This window comes from Falco rusticolus, chromosome 6, assembly GCF_015220075.1.
Source record: "Falco rusticolus isolate bFalRus1 chromosome 6, bFalRus1.pri, whole genome shotgun sequence".
Taxonomy (NCBI): Eukaryota; Metazoa; Chordata; class Aves; order Falconiformes; family Falconidae; genus Falco; species Falco rusticolus.
In genome coordinates this window covers 45,952,532-45,978,858 of record NC_051192.1, presented here as the reverse complement: position 1 = coordinate 45,978,858, position 26,327 = coordinate 45,952,532, and the positions used below count along the sequence as shown (strand labels likewise).

General features: G+C 39.0%; 1 protein-coding gene across 6 annotated transcripts; it reads right to left on the bottom strand.

The window, feature by feature from the left end:
• Positions 1-418: 418 nt before the first annotated feature.
• Positions 419-26,236, bottom strand: LATS1 (large tumor suppressor kinase 1). Of its 6 annotated transcripts, none has more exons than XM_037391424.1 (9): positions 26,105-26,236; positions 25,083-25,252; positions 20,935-21,443; positions 16,818-16,968; positions 13,460-14,985; positions 8,158-8,740; positions 6,963-7,145; positions 6,611-6,717; positions 419-5,601 (listed from the first exon to the last, which is right to left on the bottom strand). In XM_037391424.1, exons 3-9 carry the CDS (start codon positions 21,283-21,285, stop codon positions 5,083-5,085), a joined length of 3,420 nt encoding a protein of 1,139 aa, XP_037247321.1. In that variant the 5' UTR covers positions 21,286-21,443; positions 25,083-25,252; positions 26,105-26,236; the 3' UTR covers positions 419-5,082. The 6 variants fall into 6 exon arrangements, 5 of the variants coding, with proteins under 5 accessions (XP_037247321.1, XP_037247323.1, XP_037247324.1 ...); XM_037391426.1 differs by having other exon boundaries at positions 13,460-14,982; XM_037391427.1 differs by having other exon boundaries at positions 16,833-16,968.
• Positions 26,237-26,327: the final 91 nt, after the last annotated feature.

Sequence of the window (26,327 nt, the reverse complement as noted above, 5' to 3'; positions counted from 1 at the left end):
TTTTACCCATTTAACATCGTTAGACTGGCACTTTTAGCCTATCCCTTCAATGAGTGTCTGAATTTAAAATAAGCATTTCTATATTTGCTGTAAGAAAAAGCCGTTGATGACTTTCTAAACTTCCAAGTCTTACTGTACCGCGTCACTTGGCTACCGAGAGCTGGAGGGATTACTTTTCCTCTGTTTGTCAGTGGCTAATGAACGAAAAATGGTGCTGTACTCCCACCTCCAAACCAAAGGCAGAAGAATTAGGATGCAAGCTGTCTCTGCAAGATGACACTGGTTCCTGCATTGGCAGTTTGAGATGTGCACTTACAGATGTGGACTTTCTCAAAGGCAATTTCCCCTCCTAATAAACACAAAAGCTGTGATGTGTTGTCATATCTCTCAAGAACAGGAATAGCTTTATCATACATAATGAATGCATAATAAATAACTAAGATTTAATTATTTTGACAAAAGAGGCAGCAGAGGACAGGGATAGAGCACCAAGAAATTGAACTCTTGAACACCAAAATGTATGCTTTTGAGAACAGGTTACAAACATGAGATGACAGTTAAGTACCATGACATTTCTGCTATTTAACAAAACAATTTGTGTATGTTTATCAGTAGAGCTGTTGCAGCATAAAGGGGACTTGGAAAAGAGGGGTGTGAAGGAGAAGAAACAAACAAAAAAAAAAACCCGAGCACATTTGGGCAACTAATGTTCACATTTCATATTTGACTAGCCAAGACAAAAAATTGATTTTCACTCCTTATAAAGATTCATTGTATTTTGTTATCATCCCAGCAGGTATTACACTAAAGAAACCAATTCTGAGAAAACAGTTTCCAAAACTCAGGAACGTCACCGATTACCAGTAGCTGATAGTTCAGTTTGGCTGTTCACAAGTGCTGGAATTCTTTCCCTTATTCTGAAGTAACTTTTAAGTGTCAATGCAACCATCCATTCATGTCCCTTAGGTCAAATGTGCATGCTGCACTAACAGTTCAGTCAGCAGTGGCAAGGAAGCCTCAGCTCCTTACCTGCTGGGCACAAAGAAATGGGCACCCTGGCACTCCTGCACAAAGGGGATGGACGCTCCCAGGTACCTACTAGAAAAGTCAGCATAAAAGATGCACATTCTTTTCATACAAACATCAGGAGACTTTGAGGTTATGGTTCAAGCCACTACTACGTAACCCTATAAAAACCCAAACATGCCAGTAAGCATTCCGAGATCACAGTCCATACATGCAGTCGGACTACGGGTATGCAGAGACCTGGCGAAAAGGGATGCCCATGGTGTTACACAGACAAGCACACAGTATGCAAAAGACTGGTGAGCAACTTACTATAGCCATGAGATAATGCAAGATTGTTAAATTTACTAACTACGCATACAATAAATGAATGATTTGCTTAAGCGGAATTGTATGGTGGTCTATGTATTTAATTGGAGGATCCAAAAGAACTGACAGAAGGATATTTATAATATAAAAAAGACATTATATATACATATACACACATGGAATATATCTATATAGATATATAAAAATCAGTAAACTTGAATAGTGCCTTTATCAAAGAGCATCTTAAGGAATTAAAAAATTTTACTATGACATTGACCCAATTTATTATCCTTTTGCTTTGGCTGAATTAAAGCAAACAGATTAAAGGTCTGATCTGAAACGCCAAAGACATTTGAAACCAAAGCGTAATAGTGTCTTGGTGACAGCAGCAGCATCTAAGAACCCCCCTACTGCACTGCCTATTAGCTGAATAGTTTTAAAAGGAGTCTAAATCAATCATTCCCACTCACAGCTTTGCAACAGCAGAAGATAGGTCAGTCTCAAAGAGACTTTCTAGCCATATATTCTATAGATTCTATTACAAATCAAGGATAGAAAAGATACAGCAAGAGGGCCTGCCCTAGGATAGAATGCCACTGAATATCAAATAGTATTTACAGTAGTACAGTTACAGGATTATAGAACATTTTATAAATACAATTAACATGTATACAAGGGCACGTAGAAGAGAAATTTGTTTTCACACTTTACAAAGTAAGAGTAACCTGAACTAAAACTTACTGCAGAATTCCACAGCTGCTGGTTAGGAGCCTCTCTTCTCAACTGCCTGTACAAACCAATCCCCATCGTAAGTCACCAGTGAAACACCCATGTTTTAAGCAGCAGCTACAAAGAATCTCAAAAGACTCTGAATCTATGTATGAAACGTGAAGTTTCAAAACATGGGTAAGGCATAGCATCTTAGAGAGTTGTGACAACGCTTACGTATAACTTTCTCAGAGAACCTGGACTGTAACACATTATTTTTGCAAGGAAATACGTAATACTGCAGCATACAGGAGGCAAAATTAAAAGAAGGTATATCACAACTTCTAACACAAGATAACAGAAAACGCCAGAAGCATCTACCGAATTCTAAAGATGTGAACTCTTCCTATATTTGTTGAAAAATGGTAAAATAATATTTAATATTTCAGTACGTGCACATGTCCTTAAAAGACTCAATAATTTCCTTTAATAAAAGCAACTGGTTTTGCTTGTATAGAACTGTGGTGCCTTTACAGGACACCCACCCCCACCCCTTTTTAAAATACTGGCTGAAGACCAGTTATAAACAGAAACATACCATAATACAATGCAGGCAGAGGAGAAATATACTCAGATAAAAAGGCAATTTTAACAGTCAATGTAATGAAGAACTGAAATTATTTTCTCTGCATACTTCAAAAACTGTAAGGCAAACTTGATAAAATTACCTTTAGCCAGTAATATATTATACTTTACTCCAAGACAAGTAGACCAGTTTTACTGGGATACTTACTATGAAGGAGGATAATCTTTATAAAGTTTATTTACATGGAAAACAATCTTTTTTACATAATATATAAAATGGAGTAGTTATACACTGCAGCCATTTTATAATATTAAAGCTAAATGAAATTAATCTTAAAAGCTATTCTATTTCAACAGCTGTGGAATAGACAGAACATGAACTGTTTTATTTAGCTACAAACCCATTTTCATTATAGAAAGTAACTAACTACCTGCTTGAGAAAAGAAAACAATTTTTCATAAGCATCTTCTAACCATAATAAGCACTTCACAGTACAGGGGTGAACTCCCACAAATGTTTTCTCCTGTGACCAAGTCCATTTAAGAAGTTTCCTCGCTGCCAACCCTCTTTACTGCAGTTCACTGCTTCCTCAGTCATGCCAATATAAAGGATTTTTTGGACCACACTGGAAACTGGATCACTCAAACAGGCTTTCAAGAAAGAAACCTTCAAATGCTAAACACCAAGCAGTTTTTTACTGATCCAGTATTAGCAGAGCACTACAGACAGTTGCACTGGCACAAAGAGACACTGAACCGGAGCACAGAAAGGGAACAAACGGCCGGAAGCGCACAAGAATTTCTTAAACCAGCTTGGTGAGAAGACTAACCTAGTAATTGGCATTTGCTGCAAGAACAGCTATGAACACCAATTTCATGATGTTTAGATAGTCACAATGCCAGTGCAATGGCACAAATAATAATTTAAGAAAACAGTAACGCTTACAGGCACATTATTAGATTATCCATTGGAATTCAATTCCATGGAGAAGGAAATGTTTTAAAAGACACAAAGTTTACTTAAAATAGTGCATTTTCTTTACCACTGTGTTAGCTTCAGAAGAAAGGAGGAGAGAGATAAAAAAACATTATTCTTTCTGCCTCTCACCTGTAACTCCTGGTCTTGTCTCAGGGAAGCTGCTTAGTGGGTTGCCCCCTCCCTGCTCCCAGTAGCCTTAACAGGCTCAGTACCCTCCCACCAGGAGACCCAAGGGGATGTCTGCTCACCTGCTGCAGGAAATTATTAGAACAGTAACGCAGAAGGCAGTAGACACAGCCCTGAGTTTCTAATTCTGTTCTGAACTGGGCTGTGAAAGATGGACCACTTAAACTGTACCGATGGCTCAGATGGACTGGTGCATGACCCTTCTCCTCACCGTCTGTGTAACTACGAGGAAAACTGTTAATGCCAAGTGAAACTGGTCCCCACAACAACAGTCTTGAAAGCCGTAATTTATAATCTTTACCCATTACCATCTCAAATATATAATAAAGAAACTATTCTAAAATTTATTTTTCAAACTAAGAATTCCAGCTAAAGCAGAACTGTGCATACTTTGTAGTTTGGTTGTAGTGAGAAAATTAAACTAGATTTCAGAAGGTATTGTTCCTGAAGCTTCTTCTCCTCTCATAACCATAGGAGAACATGTTACGTTCTGACGACAGGAGACAATCAAGTTGCTTCTGAGTGCACAGTCCTTCTGCTTTGAGAGTACCAGTTGCATGCTACAGCGTTATTAACGTCAAATTCAATTACTATTTAATAAAATACTAGTTCTAATGCTTTATCACTTTACAATCACACTACAGCCACGACGTACACTTTCTTGCTCCAGGGCTGAGAACTATGCCACTACCACAGCTGCTGGAACCATTTCACCAGATAAATGGCTCAGTTCTTCCAACGCTGTGAACAGTTAGGCTAAATACAGTGAGAAGTGAGGGTACAGCAGCCTTTTTTTTTTCTCTTCAGAAACGTTATCAGAGAGCTTTATTAGTGTAAAGTAGGTTTTATATTTGGTCAATGCAAGGAAAAACTGTCATTAAAAATTCTGAAGCAGAGATCTGTTTTCTAAAATTACTCAGTATATGTACAAATAGATACCAGGCATCATCTTCGGAAAAAAAACCCAAACAAAACACTATTTCCTATTTTGAGTACTTAGAGTACAGAAAACCAATAATAAAATTCAAGTGATATTTTTCTCACCTAACATCAAATCTCTTCTAAATTAAACAATTAACAATGCTGAAATAAATTAATATTTGAAAAGGATTCCCTGTATTCTGGGGAAACAAAATGTACAGAAAGGAAAGAAAAGACAGTTTTCTTAGTGTTTAAAAAAAAATGCATGCATGTATTTACCCTACCCTAGCAATCTTCTCTCAATTCTCTGAAGAGACTTCTCAAAAATTGCAGCTTCAAAATAAGTTTATTTAGTTTTTATTCCTCTACTAAACATAAACCAGGTCACGATTTTGAATTCCTCTACCTGCCTGTTCATCATCATCATCATCATCATCTGACTGCTGTTCTGAGTTTTGGGAACTGCCATACTCATACTCAATGGGCTTTGGATTGTTGTATGGGTAGCCATTGTCATCAAAAAACCTTCGGAAGGTGAACTCGTAAAAAGCATGTTCAGGGTGTTTTCCATTTTTGTACCACCCATTAAGTGTATCATTTCTGTTCCCATCCTTATCATCATCACTCCACAATTTATCTGGATCAACTGGATCAAAGTTTGACGTGTCCGTAGGATGAGCAATTTTGGGAATGTAGAAAGCTGACTGCCTCCGTAGATCACTTGAAAAATCAATTGTTTTAAAAAATGGATGAGCTTTTATTTCATCTGCACCATTTTTGCCTAAACGATCTTCTGGCCCTCGGCAGAGTTTAATAATAAGGTCAGAGGCCTCCGGAGTCAATTTAGCTTGAGGTGGAATATGAAGTGCAGTTTGCCAGTTGATAACCTTTAAAGCAAAAATAGGTGTTATTCTATTTACAACTTCATAAAAAGGAAAAAACAGTGTAAGTTAGAACAACAAAATGAAAAACCAAACAGCCACAAAACAGTCACTCGACACGCGTAAGTGTTTTCACACTAGAGAGGGGAAATATGAAGCTACTCTTTCAGAAAACAAGTTACGTTTTCTCTAGAAAACCAGCAAAATCCAGGTAAAATTTAGTTAATTCCAAATCTAAACTAGAGTCTGGCATGGAATATCCCTGCTGTAAACCAATGAAGATACTGTAAAATCCAGCACCTGGAACCTGAGATTAGACACATGGTTTACAATCTTTAAAAAAAGGTGAGGCAAAAGAATTTTGCTTTATCTGATGGGCTAGAAAGAGGAACAGATTTAAAGTTAAAAAAAGAACCCAAACAACCAAAAAAACCCACACTACATTTCAGCCAACTAGTATCTTGCAAGCTTAATGCAGTTTTGCAAAAATGGCACCCACAGAAGACTGCCCATGTGATTTCTCTGAAACAGATGGGGCTCAGGGAGGAAGGGAGCAATGGCTCTGAACTGCCAGTAACCCTGAGCAGCCACGGTCATCTGCTGCTCCTCCACCTTTGCACACAGATACATCACCAAAGGAAATCTTGTGCAGGTAAGCAGGCATGGAAGCCAAGTAGTGGGAAAACAACACCCAGATGCTGGAATAGGAGAGGAAAGTGGAAAGAATAACTGGAACAGGTGCAACAATCGAAAGGGAATGGCCGAGATCTGCAATGTGATTGCTAGTTGGCCTCTTTACTGTATAACCAGATAAAAGATACGAATATGATCCTTGAAATCCCTCTACAAATTAAGTGTGCTGCCATGGTAAAGTTTAAAATCTTGTTAGTTTATAACACGCTTGGATAGAGCAGCACTCTCAAAAGTCACCTTTGATTCTATTACAAATTAGAAAGACTATGCAAATTTTAAGCCTGCTTTTTCAGGCTGTTAATACCAGACTTTTAAAAGTTACCTTCATTTGTGTTTCCAGTGGTGTTTGTGCCAGGAATGGAGGCTGCCCCACTAACATTTCAAAGAGAATTACTCCAACACTCCACCAGTCACACAACTGTGTGTAACCTGAAATGAAGTCATAACAAGGTAGTCAAAGTCTCAGTAGGAACTTAGTCTTGTATTTCTACGAATAAAAAAGGGTCACAAGCAAATTCTATTCAGTACACTTGCTTAAGACTTCCATGATAACAACTATCTATTTTTTGTCAAAATATTATACACATGGGAAAAGTGGCAGTTTAAGAAATTTGAAGCAAGCTACCTGAATATCAGTTACTCTGCAGCAAGATTACAGTACAAAAATGCATTACCTGTTCGTAACAATACTTCTGGTGCAATGTAATTGGGCGTGCCAACAAGAGAATGGGCCAGGCAGCGCTGATGCTGACGTGCAGCCCTTCGTTCAAGTGGCTTCAGCCGATCTCCACACCTGCAATTTGCTGGGTCACCCCATTCATTGCTGAAATCCATACTGTCTTGACGCGCATGATCACCTATAATAGAGTCAGAGAGATGCCAAAATTGAGGAAGATTACTTTAGTTCTTACCTAGTATGAAATTTTCTTTATTTGTTAACATTTGTTGTTATAAGACAGAATCTGTTTCAGTTTCAACACTCAAAGAGTTAAAATGGTCATCAACATCAGGCTTTTGGTATTTTCCATCATAAGCAAAAAGTCAACTTTTGAGGAAACTAAGTTATTTTTTAACATTAACTATGAAGAAGTATTGAGTTTGAGCTTTCCTCAGTTTTCCTTAACATAACCACACTTGGGGTACAGGGCATATATTGTTCTTCCTCTTATGTAAACAGAAAACCCCCAATACTTAAAGCATCAAAAACTAAAATCAGATTTTACATCTTCAGCTTCTCTCCAAAGACTGTGTAACAGCCTGGCCTAAGATACATATTTTGATAAAAACAAATCAAAAGTAATTTAAAAATTGTTTTGGAAGGTATATTTTTGTTTTTGAAAATGAGAAATAGGCAATTACAAAATCTCTTATTTTACCTCTCAGAACTCTGATTTCCTTTTTTAGCTGTTGTTTTAAATAATCAAGTAGGATTTTTAAAAGCCTACTTAAACCTTTCTCAGAAATCAACAAGGTACACTGAAGTAGTACATGAGACAGAGCTTGGCGTAAGGTTTTCAACAACTGTTACATTTAAAACATCACTACTATCTTCCAAACAGAGTTAGGGCTGTTGTCTATGTAATTACCTTGTTACTGCTGTGACTTTCCCTCTCCAAATCTCAGAAGCCACTAATATGACAAACTTACAGCAGAATAACTCATTCCTTCTCCCTTAAGGAATCAATGCTCATACTCACAAACTCCCCCACATACCAAACGCTGCTTTCTATAATTTGAGTGGTGTGCAGATGTATTGTTAGATGCATTACTATTCAGAAAGGGAACAGCACAGTCATCTTTCTACTCATTATTTAATTCCTTGAAAAGAATGAGACATCAATAAAAAGAAACCTTTTATATTTCTCTTACCACTCTGGTAGTATTTTGAATCATGGGTCCATCGAAAACCTGTACAGAGCCCGAAGTCAGTCAATTTAATATGACCATCGCGGTCTATCAAGATATTATCAGGTTTAATATCTCTGTGGATGAAGCCCATTTTATGAACACTTTCAACTGCGCAGGTCAGCTCTGCTGTGTAGAACCGTGCCAGATTTTCTGGAAAGACACCCATTCTAATTAGGAGACTCATCATATCACCTCCTGGAATGTAGTCCATTACAAAGTACAAATTGTCCTTATCTTGGAATGAATAGTACAGGCGAACCACCCATTCATTATCAGCTTCTGCAAGGATATCCCGCTCAGCTTTAACATGAGCAACTTGATTTCTAAGCAAGACATCTTTTTTCCTTAGAGTTTTTGTTGCATATAAAGCGTTAGTATCCACTTTTCTTGCTAGGCAAACTTCTCCAAATGCACCAACTCCCAGGGTTTTAATTTTTACAAACATAGACTTGTCCATTTTAGCTCTTCTCAGCCGAATATAATTAGACTCTTTCTGGCACAACATTTTCCTCATTTGATCTCGGGCTTCTGGTGACAATCCAACCTGTGTAGCAAACAGAATTAGATCTGAAGAATGAACAGTACTCTTTAATTCTTGATCTTACAATTACAAGGCTTAAGCAAAGCAAACCAAATACTTATATACACCATGGGGAATAATACTTAAAGGGGTTTTGTATTGTTTTAATTTACACATTAGGATTCTAGGAAAACATGTAGTAGTAATAAAAAACAAAACATGATCAGTTTCAACAGCAAAATGCATGAGGTGCCATGCACCATTCTTGAGATGGGAGTATGTTCTAAAGAAGAGAAAGGGTAATTTGCAAACTACTGATAAAAACCATTGCAAATAATACTTATCTGAGTGTGCATCAGCTGCCTCCCTGATTCTCTCTGCAGAGCTAAAGGAAGCCAAGACATCCCTAGGAGCAGTAGGAGCTGCTGTGGGAAAGGCTTTCACCCTCTCGACTAGCTGGCACAGAAGCCATTAAACTTCCTGACCACTGCAAGTGGAACTTCAGCTGCAGGGAGGAGTATGCGGCTCCCACTCTCCTGCTTCCCTGTGTAGCTACACAAACCAGGTCCACATGGCACTGCTTCCTACTGTCCACCCACACCAAGCATGTGCCTTTGCCACAAGCCAGGACCTGATCTTCCCTCTTATCACATCACCCGCCTCTTTCTAAAAGGGACTTCAGTCACACTCTCTCCACTCTACATACCAACTAGTTGAGCAGGGCAATTTCTTTGAGTGGCTCACTCCTCCCTGCGGTATTGGCTCTTGGCTCCCATCTGCGTACATACCCCTATCCTGAATGAACATCCCTGGTGTTCTGGCCAATACCACTAGCATTCTGACAGCTGAAACACTCACGGGCCACATGTAACTCATCACATCCAGCATGGAAACCCTTATCTACAAGAACCACACCGAGCATTCTCATCGTATTCCAACCTAGGTTCCTCCTAGTGTATTTTTGCTGGCTTAAATGCCTTTAAAGTTCCATTCAATTTCAGTGCCATTTTTCTTGGCAAATTTGAGGCCCTCGAATCAGAATATCTTTTCTTTTTGGTTGTAATGTAAGCAGAATCTTTCTTTAATTTTTTATGTTCTTTTCTCTGTGACACTACTCCCACATAGTTTGATGTTCATGCCTTCTTTTGTTTTCTGTCAGCATTTTCAACATCTTGCTGCTCCCTTTTTCATAGCGTCTCAATTATTTTCTCTGCCTATCTGGCTTGAAATCACCATCCTACAGCAATGATTTCCAAGTGCAACCTACAGTATATTCCCTTACTTTTTCCTGGACATCCTGATCGTAAAATTGAACATGGCCAAACTGATTCCCTGCAAACATCACAACTGTTACTCAAGCACTATTCTGAAAGTTTTCAATTTCTTATTGTCACATCTTATTGATTTTTGATACCAAACCTCGTTGCTCCCCATCTCCTTAACGCTTCAAATGTTTAGGATACTGTCTGCACAACAGTACTCAGGACCATCATCAGGATTAGGTAACACTAGTCTAAGCCTGTATAAACTGGATGTTATACATGACTTCTACTTATACCTAACTTTTAACATAACTTGAAACAAAATGTAATAGATGTGACAGAAAAAGAGTGAGATAAAAAAATCAGTTAGATATCATTCAGTAACCTAAAAATGCTTTCGGATACCTATTAAAGAAAACACCGTTAGAACACAGAAATTCTTACAGGCATTATAACAAAAATGGATCCAAAGGAGATGCAATTAGGAAGATGTATACAAAATGCTTGTCTACCCAAACAAACTTCACAAGGAGTATCAATTCAGTAAGATTTAAATGGGGAAGGCCGTCTCAGATTTGAGACAATTTTTTTTGTTGATATCAGACAGGCAGTAGTTAGGACTGGGTAGCAGTAGTCTCAAGACTGGATGTAGGAAATAGGTTCAGCTCCCTACTTTGCATCAAGAAATTGTCTTCCTCAACACACTACTGCAGCAATACCCAAGCACTGTCTTCCAGGATAGAAGCATCTCAAGTTTTCTGTGAATGAACATGCTTAAGGCACACTTCTGGGCAGAAGGAGGGATTTTTGAAGATTTCTAAATATCAAGAAGATGCCTGAAGACCTGACCCTGTTTAAGTTCAAAGTGTGAGTCACCTTCTCAAGTCCCATCTGAACCATGAAGTCTGCTTCAGTACAACCCCACTTGCACACAAACTGAACCGTACTGATCAGTTAGAAAACCGGCATTTCTATATGATCTAGAAAATAGATCCAGAAAAATAATCTAGATAGAAATATAACCCAGAAATATAATCTAGATGGCCCCAAAACTCTAGAAGGAGAAAGACCCAATACAGTAATCACCACAAGACATACAAATAGTCAGTCTCCAAAAATCTTGTAGCTTTAAGTACCTTCTGGTACCTGCTCTCTAGCTGTTCATCCTAACAGTTTTGCAAAAAAAAAGCCCAAGTACCAGAACTTGTCATTTCTTCCCCATCCCATCTTCATTTTTCCTACACCACCCACTAAAACAAATGTTAATGACAAACTGATCACTCCCTGCATTGCTGTATCTTCCCTAGAACTCTCCTCAGCTGCAGCATTTACCAAAAATTAACCAGCTTTATCGGCTGCACAAATGTTCATGCACATACACCTCCTAGTATTTCTAGTCAATGCCAGAAATTGGAGCTTCCTGAATTGCTCTGTGATATCACACAGTTCGCTCTCATTTTGCTCCCTCCTCATCTTGCTAAGCCTTAAATCATGACTTCAGGTTTCTCTTTGTGGCAAAGACACCTAGCGTAATTCTTGGCCAAATTCACACATCTAAATAAAAAAAATGTAAGACAGACAGCTCCACTCTATTCCCTAGGAAACCTGACAGATTAGAAATATGTCACCTATGCCAGAAATACAGCATCCTGTGAAGGTAGGTTATTTCTGTAGGGATGCATTCTGGGTTTTTTGTTTACCAGCCCCCCCGGCTTCAAAATTCCTACTAAAGGGGAGAAAAGAAGGGGTTCAATACTTGTTTAATCCTCTTGAACTTCCTGAAAATAAGTAATGAGCTACTTTCCCTTTCTCCTTCTCATGAAGACCCGAAATACACGTCACTGTTGTGGGATTCCTCTCCTATACCCTGATGAAAAGGAGAGGCCTGCTGCAGCATAATACCCCATTTCCTGTTCTCCAGCCTGCAATTAAACACCCCAGCTTTAAATCTAGCACAAGTATGGGAAACTGCACTTCATATAAGAAAAGACATTTGCTAGGGTGCTTTAAATGGACAAGAAAAATATCAAGAAAAGTTATATCAGTGCTTTCATATAAGTAATAATTATGCTTGAGATGCTATGGAACACAACACAGTAAGAAGGGAAAGTGAAGTTTGCAAATCATCATTAATTATAATCTTACATTTAAGTACTCAAAAATAGTAAAAATAAATTCATGCTTAATTTTGATGCAGGATTGCATGCAAAGTCCTCCAAAAAGGGATCATGCTATTCTTAACAAATACTGTTGCTCCAGAATCTTACTTGTCTACACAGGGATGGAGGCTACAGAGTTCAGGAAAGCTTCCCACACCTTAACAGTTTAAATCAGCTGTTAGTGGAAGTGAAAAGGAAAGAGAGAAGACTAAGAATAAAGATCTAGAAAGTGTTCCAGGAAGAAATTTTGCTAACATTTACATATTCGTGATTAAGCAAATACTTACAAAACACTACAGCTTACAGTAAGAATTTTCAAAGTGTAAGAAAACACAAATTTAAAAAACAGCACTTCAAGAAAGCGGCATATGCCAAATCCATTCAGTCACAGAATAAGCTAGAAGTTATATCATACTTACGTCAAATTTTCCACTACAATTGTTAAGAAATAAGTAATACATCTCATATTCCCATTTCTGCAAATCTTAATTTCACTACTTCTCACTATTTTCTCTTTTGAAATGGCATATGTATACATCAGCTGCGGTTTTTACCCTTTTGATTTGGTTTAGCAGAATACTGAAATCCCAGAAATAGACCACTAACTTCATGCAGGCACAAAGATTTTACGTGGTTTTGTTGATGCCTGGTTTTTATTATTCCTTTCAACTGCCCCTTGTTTGAACAGATACTCTTACAGCCTGGATTGAAAAAAATACTTAAGCAAAAGGTACCATGTCTCTTTCATTCTAAAAATCTAACTTTTAGATTTTTTTTCCCTTTTGTAATTTGAACTTTAAAAACCCTATCACTACTGGAAACGAACTGCAGAATGTGAAAGTTATCAATGTTTTGGTGACTATATAGATGCACTAACCAGCCTACCACTTGTCCCTGCTTTGCGTGTACCAGCAGTGTTTATCTAAAAAAATAAAAATATCTCAAATTAATTAAAATATTGCATATAACTCACTCAAAAATTAGGATTAAATAGAACCTGTAACAAAAAGCTATGAACCATGTACTTAAATCTCAGTTCAAGCAACAATGATTTTGCTTCTGCTGCCTTATCATACATAATCCAGATGAACTACATTTCGACATGCAAAAATCTTACTTTAAAAAATTAATCTGACATGATAATGAAGTACATAAAGCAATGAAAATCTCACCACATCTCAAACACAAAAACTAAAAGGAGACTTCCAGTACCATGGTATACCACAATGTTCTATTTATCTGTACTATTTACGCATTCTACTTCTTTATTAAAATTAATACAGAAACAGTTCCATTCATAGATTTAGAAAAAAGAGTTTTACCCGCATCATTTCATTTTCTAGTTGTTTTTTCCGATGCAAACGCTGCTGATGGGATTTCAGTATATTCTCCACATGCTGCTCCATGAAGAATTTAAAGGCTTGAGGGGAATAGCTTTGAATGCGAGACTCTCTTCTTTCTTCATCTTTCTTGTTTTTTCTAACAGGAACAGGTGATGTCGTAATTTGTTTCTTTTCTTTATCTGTCAAATCGATGCATTCATAATTCTTTTCATTCTCATCCTCCTTGGACAAAACAGGTGGTTCCTCCTTGCTGAGCTTGGGTCCCGTCTCATACAGATTGACAGAGGGATTCTGGTGTAACAAGTGTTTTGGGTAAGGTGGTGGGGGACCCTGGTAATTTGGAGCCTCTGCAACAGGAGACATAACTGCCATATTTGTAGATGGACTCTCAGAGAAGGGAATGGTCTGAATGGTTTGCACAGGTTGTGGCATCCAGGAGGGGTGAGTGGGTGCCAAGGCAGTCTGTAACTCTGGTTTTAACACACGCATACTTTTTACTGGTTGCTGAATGGGAGCTGGTGTTATAGCTGTTACTGTTGTAGCTGAAGGCTGAGAGCTGCTAGAGTGGCTCTGCCTATTGCCATGATGGTTGTTGAAAGAATTTGACCGTACAGGAACATTGGGTTGCCACGTAGGCATGTCATGCCCATTGCCAGGTGATGACTGCGGTTGCACAGGGGAAGGCTGTGACCAGGATGCAGGTATTCCAGCTACATTTGTATTATAAAGTTCCATGTTGTGACTATTTCTATTCGGCACCATCATTGCCTGAGGAAGATTCCCATTGGTGTACGCTGAAGGAGGAGCAGATCCTCCTGTCTGCATCTGTAGCGCTGTGGGACTTTGCCTGTTAGCTGAATTCATGGGATATGGGGGTGGCTGGCGACTCACCGAGTTCCCAGACACCACATTCTGGTGAACTATGAATTCTGCCTGACAATTGCCATTTTGCATTCCAGCTCTTCCTGAAGGAAAGTTAAATTTGCTGTTGGCAGAACTCTGCATGATTATTGGTTGTCTGCCAATGGGGACAGCGCTCATGCCCCTCTGGCCCTGTGTGGAAGAACTAATGGGTGGAGGATTCATAGGTGGAGGTGGATAACCATCCTGCCACGCTCCCGGTGGCACTGGAGAAATACGGGAGATCACATATTCCATGTTTCCAGAGTAACGCTTCGTTTGAGAGTTTGGTTCCCAGGAAGGAGGTGGAGGAGTAGTCCCCCTTGGAGGGGGTGTCTGTCCTCTAGGAGGTGGAGGAGGAGTGACACTCCTGATCTGTGGTAGAGGCGGGGGATTCACTCTTTGTCCATTGCCAGCATGAGCCTGAGCAAATGCTGCAATGCCAGATCCAGATAATGGCCTTCCTACATCAGGCTGAGAGCTGGGACTTTCTGAGCGATAAACTACACCATCTCCCAGGGAAGGGCCATGCCGCTGAGGAACCAAGGACTCCTTAGAACCCTTCCAGCTCTGCTTGCGGTTAACCGACTGCTGTACAGTCCCTGCTTTTACAAGAAGAAAACACAGCATTTATATTATTAGAAATCATTTCTATTTACTGCTTTGAATATTTTATTTGTCTGCCTTAATTACTATAGCAACAGGATAGGAATTCTCCAACATAGCATAATCCACCATACTTCACATGAAAAATTTGCCCGCTAACACACAGCATGCTATGGTAATATGCCCAGTACACAGCAGAAGAACAAAAATTGCAATGAAACTATAGCATCGGAGTTTTTAGAAATTACTTTTCTGAAGATGCATTTTGCTTCAATTACGGATGCATTCAATTTTTAATTGAAAAAATGGTAATATGCAAAATTATTAGGCGCATTATATATATTTGTAATCATGCATACAAACAACTCTCAGAAGGGATGTTCAGTACAAACGCAAAAAAGCAACAGCATGGAAAAATGTTTAGTCATGTGGCTATTCCTTCCAGTTTAACACTTATAAAACACTTCAGTGTTCTTAAACTAAATACTGTAAAATCAAACAGCTCGCTTACACCCTTGTGTGCATAAAGCTCATCCAGACTTGTTATATTCCTTTCATGCAAAATTTGATTAAGTACTTTAATTTTAGAAGTTATGTCTTTACAGGTAGAAGTGTTATATAGACGCAGGAATTAAAACTGTATGAAAGCAAAGCTTGAGTCAAACTCTACAACATATTTACTGCATAGATGTTACTTTGCATCATATAAAATAATATGCAAAGAAACAACAGCATATTCAGTCTTACTGTGCTTTTTGCAATGTTATTAGAGATACTTGTAAACACATACAGTACTTTAACTGCTGCAACTCACTGTATCTTCAGTAATAAAATGTGTTACTTACTGTATCTTTGCAAGTAATAATGAATATTGTGGCTAAATGGTGGCCTTTAGCCAGAAGATTCACACAAGAACAGACTAAGCCTGCTCCACAGACTAAATGAACATCAAGTTGTACTTTACTACTCTTGGCTACTAATTTGTCTTCATACCTATATGGTCATTTAAAATGTCACTTTACAGTGCTAGCAGCTCAGCATTCAGTCAAATAAAAGTTCAGTATTTCTGCTCCATGTGAAAGTTACTCTTTGTTTAGGTATATGCTACTAAAACCTGTCTTTAAAAAAGTATCAAGATATAATAAAAATGTGCTTGCATGTGTTAAGAGAGCAGTAAGAGCAAGTAACAAAATTCTGACTCTGTTACTACTAAAACTATAGTCTGTCCCCTGATATCTATAAAAACATTAAGTCTGCCTTAAAAACCATACAAACAAAATCTGGAACCAAGCAGAAAATTTAAGCAGAGAGAAGAATCTTGAAACAGGACAACCGAAAATACAAATATTGTAGACATATGATATATAATTATATACACACACATAACAGAAATACACAAACCCACACATACATAGCGCTGCTGTGTGGGCGAGTGTGTGAAGAGAGACAAAAAATTAAAGTAAGAATTCAGTGCTCACCACTGGCTTCTAAGTAGCACTTGATGCTGAGAATAAAATAAGGGCATCACACCAATGAGGGACAAAAATTACTAAAATGAGATCTAAATGCCATTCCTTGTATAAAATACTTACATACAATACTGAACCCATGCAATTACACAAAGAAACATTTAATAAATTCCTGTCAAGTGCACTTATCTTTCAGAAGAAATTACATTATATGCTTTACATGCTATTTTTAGAAGCAAAACCCCCTGTATCTCAACATCTCTGTTCCATTGTGAACATGTGAAAGAGGAATTGGTTGTTTTGTATTTTTCACCTATAAGGATACACTCGATGAGTTACTAAGTTACCATGGATACACCTACCTGGTGGTTTCATACCTGCGTTTACAGGTCTTGCTGCTGCTGCAACCATCTGTTCCCGACGAGGATCCTGGTAGCTCATTTTACTTATGAATTCAATGGCAGCTTCTATACTACGGTTGTTAGTTTGTCTAAGAGCTTGTATAACCATATCCTAAAGAGAAAATTATATTTAAAAAATAATAATTTACAAGAAAATGGCAAAAATACCAAAAAGCATAGTTATTTAGCCAAATACCCTCCAGTGATTTTACTGAGGTATGTAACTGATTTCTGTCAATCCACTTAAAATATTAAAATGTATTCTCCACAACAGATCTTCTAAAACACCGATACAGTCTGAATCTTCCAGGAAAAAAAAAGTTAACTTATTGAAGCACTGTAGTTTGATGTAAATAGTGTCATCATGCTATTCATACAAACCATTTGCTTATATAAGCACTTAGTACTGATACACACTGGTCAGGTAACAGCCAGTTACAGACAGAGGTCCCTTCCAACCTAAGGTATTCTATGGAAGATACCTTAATGTGAAATTCAGAACAGGTTTTTGCTCATTTTCCCTCAAATCAGCATGACTTTTTGTCAACAAACATCCATTAGTTTCTCCCTAAGAATTCTCCCTAACAAAGACATTATCGGTAGAAATTCTATTATTTTTGTTGTTGATTTAGGCTCTGTGTTCTTAGAGATCCAAACAAAAGTTTTGATCTGACAGCCAATCCCATCGCTGCCCACGGAAAATGGGGTATGGACCAGTATTTTTCCCACTGACTTGAATGAGATCAAGAACAAACAACAGAGGCAGAGATGTTGACCAGAGATGGTTAAGTCAGGGCACTGCTCTCCCCATCTATATTGAACGGGATTTGTGCAGCTGACTCAACAAGTCTGAAAATCCACAGCATAACTCCCTATAATTAAGTGCACTGTAGTGATTTGTTATGGCCATACTTTGTCATACTAAAGCAATTGTTTCAGTTCACATTATGCTTGAACAGGTTACCTACATACAACAGCATTCAACTCCTGCCAAAATCAACGGGACATCAAAGAGGGCTCACAAGGGAAGTAGTCAAGTGTTAATTTCAAATTCAAACCCACGTTTATACTTTCACCTTGCCTGTGTACATTTTTAAGATTACAAACATACAAGACTGCATACAGCCTTCAGAAACAACAATCAAATCCAGTGAACAAAGTAGAACCTTAAAAAAGGATTTTAGAATGAAAAAAACCCAAAAACATAATAAGGTTGTTGCAATCTTTACAGACCAGCTGACATCGTTGGAAAAAGCAGGTACAACTTTTTATCTCATAGCTCCTTCACAAGACAGTTATGTCTGCAACATTTCTACTATTATAGGCAAGACCTATGTGTTAATTTTCAGCACCACAATACTAATTGACCATTGTGCAAACAGAAGGTTAAGTTGTCCAGAGTGCTTAATTTCCAATTTTAATATACTTATTTATAAGACTCACTTCTACTTACCAACTTTAATTTTGTTCTTAATCAGTTTCAAACCCAAATTTACTGTCTTTTTATCCAAGTAATTCTATAATACAGAAACCTAAATCTACAAGTTCACATCACCAAGCCATGAAGACACGGAGAATCTCAAAGTACAGAACGAGCAGTATTTTAAGAGATGAAATTTAGTTCCCTGTCTGCTAACCAGAGAACCTGGGCCTAAGGATCTCTCTCCCGTCTAGCTGAACAACAAAAAACTTGGTCATCTGTGTGACATGAAGTACTCAATGTCTTGAAGAGTTATCACCTTACACAGAACATGTGAGCACTGAACTTGAATCCTAACAAGCAAGAGAGATTTTCTGTAAGCTATTTAGGATGTTTATTTAAAAAAAAAACCAAAACCACACACAAAAACTGCATTCTCTGATAATTTCTATACATATATTTCACTGTCTATATACATACTACTGATATCTATCTATCTGCTCAGCTTTAACCCTGAATACCACCTACTGGGGGTAGGGTAGGGGTGGGGGGAATAACCAGAACATTTGTGACATCCAATAAATTTAAAAACAAACAAATAAGGTGAAAAATAAATTGATTACGTTTCCAAACTTCAAGTGACAACTCCACAATACGGCAAAGAGGCAAATTTGTATTACCAATTCAAATCCATTTTCAACACCATAATGAAATCTCATTAAAGGCTGAGATGAGGAAACACTACTTATATAGACAGGTCCAAATCAGAGCAAATTAAAGCAAGAAATGGATGTGGTACCTAGCAGCTGTAGTTAGCCTCTACATATTAGATAGGTTAGTCTCTACAGAAAGCCTGTAACGCACCTGATATAATGAAATTAAGAAGTTCTACACATAACCTGCTAAATCACAAACATGCCGTTTTGGGAACAGCCCAGAGCAGCCACTTACAGCTGGCCAACACACCCCAGCTACGATCCAGTCCATAAAACAATCCCAGCTCAAAACACATTCTCATTTCATTCCTACTTGCTGTCTGGAATACCCCCTACCAAGAAAAATGCTTTCATACTTCAGTGGTATCTGTTCCCAGCAGTGTACGTAGGCCAATGCCATATGGACTATTGTGGCAACATAATTGTGGGTTAACACACGGCAGAAACAGCTTACACTGGCATTGTGCCTCAAAAAAGTCCAGATAATCACAAGTGTCCTGGGAATTCTCAGTTGTATCCAAGAACAAAGGGCAGGAGCAAAAGGCTTCAAGATAAAAAAGAGCCAACAAAAATACCAACTTAAGGCACCTTTCTAGCTTATTATCCAGCCACATAGCATTCTTCAGTTTGCAAAAATGACTACAGGTTCAATTTGTAAAAATGGATTTGAGAACTGATCTACTTAAAAAAAATCCACAACAAATCCCCAAAAAACCAATCTCGGCAACAAACCACAGAGCAGGAGCAAACTATTACAAAATGATTTATCATTATAAAATCCTTCCATTCTTACTGAAAACACAGCCTGGACTGTGTATTTGAGTGAGCAGAAGGAACATAAAAAAAACACTATCAGCACCTGACACCAGGACATGTGAGGAAAAGCCAGCTGATAGTTTTGGAGAAGATCACTCTTGGTAGAAGTATATCTCCGTAAATACCGAAGCATCACAGCCAGCAGAACTCGCGAGCTGGTCACTACTACAAGCGGTACACTCCTGTAAAGGCAATCCCTGCTGTGGTACTGTCCCTTTTTCCTTTGGAAAGAGTGGTTGGCTAGTTTGTTTAGTTTTTTTTTCTTCTTTTAACCTGCTTTTGTACTCAGGTTTACAGAGAAGGCATGAAAACAGGTGTAATTTACTTTGATGTGAAAGTCCCAGTAAAACCACAGGACCTGTAACTGTGTTCATCTTTTATTCCTGGAAACTGCATTTCAGCTCCTTTCATTTATTAAAATGAATGGAAATAACTTTAGTCAATAATTATAAAAAATAGATTGAACAATTATTTAGTTCCCTGTTCTTATAATGAAAATCACAGCAGAATAATTACTAATGTCCAAGATTTTCAAGAGACTCGACATTTTTGTCTTGAGAATAAAACACAGAGAAAACACCCTGCAAGTGGTTTTGTCAAGTACCTTGTTATTTTATCTGTATCTGACACAGTGCATGAAGGATAGCCAAATTTCTTCCTCAGTTTCTATTAGGCACAGATGTAAAGAGCTCATCAAAATTGATTTCTGAGATATTTGGTACTGCCTTTCAATTTAGAATGGCCATATTTTAATTGAGCACAACTCAAAATTCCACTGAGTATCAGAGGCAAAATCCATGTTCTAGAGAGTCTGGTTCTTACTGCTTAAAATTATAAATAATTAAAACAACCTAGCCCTACCACATAAGAACGAAGTGCACAAGATACTTAAAAAAGGAAAAGAAAAAAACACAACCAAAAACTCAAAAGCCAAGCCTCATTAAATCCTTCTATTCCTCTTCATCCACAATCACCAGTTTCATCTAATTAGAAACCTACCAGATTTTGAAGAAGCTATTTTGCTTACCATATGCTGTTCAAACATTCCATGACCAACACCCCCTCAAACATGCACTAATAGTTTATAGTTAGCAAAACACCAAATCCTGAAAATAAAACATTTCACCTCATCAAAGCCAGCAGCTTGTAAGTCTTGCAGCATCTGTCGATTAACTTCTGATGTTCCTTTAACAGCTGAGGTTGTTTCATTTGCAAATGGCAGAAGTGAGTTTCTTATCTCCTGCAAAACTTTATGGTATGTTACAAATTTCGGGGGATTTCGGCCTTGTCTAGGATCTTCAGATAACATTTTGCCCATGCTGTGATCAGCTTTAGCAGCATCTGAGGGTTTAGGTAAATTCCTGAGGCTCTCTCTTATTTCCTGTAGCATCTGCTGGCTGCTGCCAGTATAGTTACTGGCAGGAAAAGTCTTAGGCCTCATTTGTCTATAACCTTCTGGCTTCTCACTTCTCTTCATGAAAACATGTATATATGCAACCTCCACCAAGGACTCGCACACACCAGAATTCCAGGAAGACTGGCTGTTCGTTTCAGAACTTGTGAAATCAGTGGCTCTTCACTGTGAAGCCATGGTTCATCTAGTGCTGGAGTTTGTCACAACCCAAAACTGCTATCCTGTTAATAAACAAACAAAAAAATCCCGTTATACATACAGGAGTGAAAAAGTTTACTGTAGCATTGGTGGCAATGAAATGTTCCCATACAGCACTGGTTCCACAGTTACTAAAAGCATGCTGAGCAATTCTTCAGGCAGTCTTTACTCAACCTAAATTACAAACTGTATTGGGCTTTAACAGTTCGTTAACAAAAAAAGTTTTAGGTGCCTCAGGTCCAAACAGTCCTGAATTGAAAAGGATGTGGACAGAGTAAAGAGGACAAAGCTTTCAAGAGCAGACAAAACCTGCTGTGTGCACCACCCCATCACTGCTGCTTTGCCTTCCCTCTCTGCTGGGTGCATCACCCATGTTCTCTGCATCAACACTTCAATAGCTGAAGATGCCAACACTGCTACCCGGTTAGCTAGGGTATGGACCAAATACCATCACTGGCCAACAATTCTGACATCAAGCTCTATCTTCATCAAGATAGAAATGAGAAGTATAAAGTCCACCAGTAAGAGTATGTAATCACCGTTATTTTATCCATTCTTTAGCAGTCACATATGTCAAAAGTAAACACTTGCCTAGCTCATTGCATGCAACTTCATGATTTCCTGTACCATCTGCCATTTAAACTTGTTTACAGATTCAATGTTCTAGGGCTGTCACAGTTGCTTAGCTCAAGTCTTCTTGAACCGATCTTCAGCAATAGTTAGGTAATTTTTTTTAAATTTATTTTACATAAGGGAACACGAGAGCAGGAAGAAAAGAAAACAAAGACAATTCAATCAAACCTCTTTACTGTAAAATTGTTTAACGACTCAAGCATCAAATTCACTGAGAGCACAGCTGTGACATTTGGTAAGGGAAACTGAACTTTCTGTCGAAAACAAAGAACATTTGCATTTTGAAGGGGCAGACTCATCAGGGAAAGAACCCTGCACCTGCAGAGTACTCAAATCTCTGCATTTGTGCTGTGTACTAGTTAGTACTGTAACTGGTATGGCAAAGGACAAAGCAACCAAGGCGAAGCACTGAAGTTACAGAGCATTAGCCTCTTTAGAGTACAATGAAATAAAACTTTTGAATATGATAGCACAAGATACAAAAATTACATATTGTAGCACTGTCTTTTCTTCACAGGCAACTACAATAGAAAGCTCAAATGCAATGTTTAACAGTAGCAATACTGAAATGTTTAAATTTTCTTGTTTCTGTTTCTCAAATGTTAAAAAATTGCATTCCTAGTTTTCTGAAGGATTATTTTTGAGAATTCAGATGTCTGCATGCATCTTTTATCTCTTAAAGCAGCCATGTGTAGATAACTGTTTCTCATACTAGACATGAATTAAACAGGTTTCACATAGTCTATGTAGAAGTCACTCTTCCAGGTTTCACTTCTACAATATTTGCACTGTCATAAACCAATTAATGATTCAGTGATTGAGGCAGAATACAACAAGAAGTTAGTATGACAAAGAACCCTCTAATACACATGCAAATTATTTTAAAAACACATGCTAGCCATGTGTGACTAAAATCTGAAAGCCTGAAGTAGTACATAATAATGACTGTGAAAAGAAACACAAGAGACACCCACTTAATCCCATTCTCCTTGGGGAACCACTTAAGAAATAGCCTAATTTCACTAATGGAACTAACTAAATCCTAGGTGCTATAACTGCACCCACAAGCCTTCTTTGCCCTGTGATAGGTTTGAAACCTTAAATAAATGTATTCTAGTAGTTATATTAAAGTTTTTTCCTGCAGTCTGGTAGCATACGATTCCTCAGTGTTCACTGAATAAGGAAAATATCATCAGATGTGTAAGTGAATTTTAATAGTGAACAGTGACATTTTGCTCAAACTATTAAATCTAGATTCAGCAGAAAGTATGGCATGAGAGCAGTTAAAATGTAATTTAATTTTGGCCACTTTCAAAATCATTTTCCAAACATGCCATATTTAAGATCACATTGGAAATACTTTGTCAAAAACACTTTTTTCCAAACCAAATGCGGTCACTATATTTAGACTGTTTTACTATAGATGTGCCTTTTCTTTCCAACAGATCTGCATCAAAAAACACGTGTTGGGATACCCAAGCGCAAGGATATATGCTAATAACACTTGAAAGAATCACCATCTCCAGAAAAATGAAACCTTTAGAATAAACTCATCCCAAAACATAGGACAACAAGGCTAAATATCTTACAGACTTAGTAATGTAAATTACTTGTTCCAATTCAGCCAAAATTAGGACTAATTACATCACTGGCATGGTAATATAGATAAAACAGTTGGTATGGATCTTGTGTCACACATATACCAATGAAAGAAGAAAAAGATGCCCGTACACAAATTATTCCTTTTAACAAGTTCCAAAGACCTGGAATTCAGAAGAAAACAAGTTGCTTTGCACCTATGTATTTTACCAGAATTTCATCTGGTATTTCAATATTCACTTTATGGCTACACCATGGGCAGCTGAGATAAACAAACGTAACACCCCTAAGAGAAATCAAGATTAAATTAACGGGACACTTAAGCCATAAATCAGGACATCAAAAGTCTACAACCCAGGAGGCAGAAAATCAGCTTGCTCTCCAATTTCTTTCGGTACAAAACTTGAAAGAATTGTATTTCTTTCTAAAGTGCTTTGAGAACTTTAAGACAAGGAATGTCGTGTTCAATAGCCATTATGTTCCTGGCAACTGCAGCATAACAGGATAACAGGACTAAGTAGTCTTGGAAAATAAAGCTGCACTTTCACATAAATTTTAGCAGAAGCAGAGCTTAACCAGTGTGAACCACCCAGTCCACTTATTTCCCACCACTTACTAGCACCAGCATAATTGTTCGTAAGGCCAAACAGACTTAATCAAGGTAAGGAACTTACCTAGATAAATACTTTTTTTTTTTTTTTTGGTGGGTTGTTTCTTTTGGCAGCAGGTGATAGTGTATGCGAAACTACAGTCTTAATTGCTCAGAAACCCAATTAAATTGGTCCTCTAATCTAATGAAGTACAAGAAAGCAAGTATTACTACAGTTCACCTTGCTCTACATATGAACCCCAAAATTCAGAAGTCATCTCCTCTTACAGATACTTGCATACATTTTAAAGCAAGGAAGTTTTTTGACTGCTCAGTAAGAAACCTATCTCAATTTTGTACATCTAACTAGCAGACACAAACTGCATCCACGGGAAGCGATATCTATTCCCCCTTGCAGTTTTGTGTCATTAAATGTAAATGATATATCTGTTTGTTAATGCAGCTGTTTCTGCTGGTGGAGTTCTCCACCTCCCTAAAGGAGTTTAAAAAAACTTATTTAATTTCTTTTCAAAATATAGGGATGAAGTATTTTCCTCTGCAGGTCAAACAAACATACAAACATGTCTTTTTACAGCATAACCATGAAAGATTGGACAAACAGGCATTTGAATGAAAACTCAGAATGGCTGCATGCAACTGTCAACGGTAATCAAGTTTTTCTGGGGAAAAAAATACACAGCTTTGTAACAGAATTGTAACATTTCTTGTCTCCAGAAGTTCTGACCATGCTTTTAAATACTTGTATCTCCAATTAAGTATTGAAACCCACATATTAATCTGTTTTGGTTCCCTCTTTCATGTACCTATTCTAGTAACTTACTTTATACATAACCACAACACTTTATTGCTAGTTTGAGTTGGAGAAGCTTGGTTCAAATCAACAAAAGGAAGCTGTTCTTCAAGTAATAGGTCACTGAAGTGTAAAGCAATTTGCCAAAGGATGCGTTTCCGATGCCAAAAGTTTCCATAGGATGAGGAGAAAACTGGACCCTGAAATTAGTAAATAAACACAACTATAAACAGTCAGGAAAGACTGAGCTGGAAATGACCAGAGGGTAGCTGAACACTGGGAACATTGTGCATTTGCCCTGCTTGTTTCCATTCATACGCTCTGTACCTCCTTTAGCAGGGTACAATTCTTCTTATGTAGAAATGTATTCTTAATTATCCTCTGCAGCACTAGTAGTTATTTCGAGCGTACACAGGAATGATCTTTACGGCTGCCAGCAGAACAGCCACTGAGGAGCAAAGCCTAAGCTGTATCGCACAGAGAGGTACCGCAGTAATTCCTCCTGCACAGCAGGACCTAGTGGTTCGGGGACCACCCGTACCCGCAACGCCGCGGCGCCGGGATGAGTGCTGGGCATCCGACAATCGCGAGTATCCCGACCCCGTCCCACGGCACCGGGACAGCCGCGCCTTCGCCGCCCGGTCAGCCCCGGGCCGTGACCCGAGGTGGCTCCGCCGCTGCGCCGGTCCCCACGCGCCGCCAGGCCCCCACCGCGCAGGCCGGCGGGCCGAGCGCCACCGCGGGGGCGGCAGGACCCTCGCCCGGCGGCGGCACAAGGGCCGACGGGCCCCACCGCCCCTCCCGGGAAGCCGTTCCCCAGCGAGCGAGAAGCCGCCTTCGGAGGCGCCAACGGCCGGTGGGGGAAGCGGAGACGGCACTGTCTCCCGCGGCCGCGCTCCGCCCGCTCCCGGCGGGGCGAGAAGGACCCGCGGCTCCCCGATCGCTCCTGCCGGAGAGGGTTCGTCACCGTCCCCGCGCGGCGGCCGCGCCTCGGCCTCTCGCCCCCACCCCGCCGCCGCCCCCCCTTCGCCACCGCGGCACGGCGGACCTACCTGCGGCGAGAAGGCGGCGGCAGCGGCAGCAGCAGCAGCACCCCGGGCCCGAGCGCACGGAGCTCAGCCCCGCCCGCGCGGCGACGACCGCCGCGGCCCTCCGCGATGCCGGCAGCGGCTCCTCAGTCCCTCCGCCAGCGCCCGCCGCCGCCGCCACGGGCCTCTCAGTTCGGCGCCGCCATTTTGTCGGTGCCTGCGCCGCGGAGAGCTTCCCGGATATGGG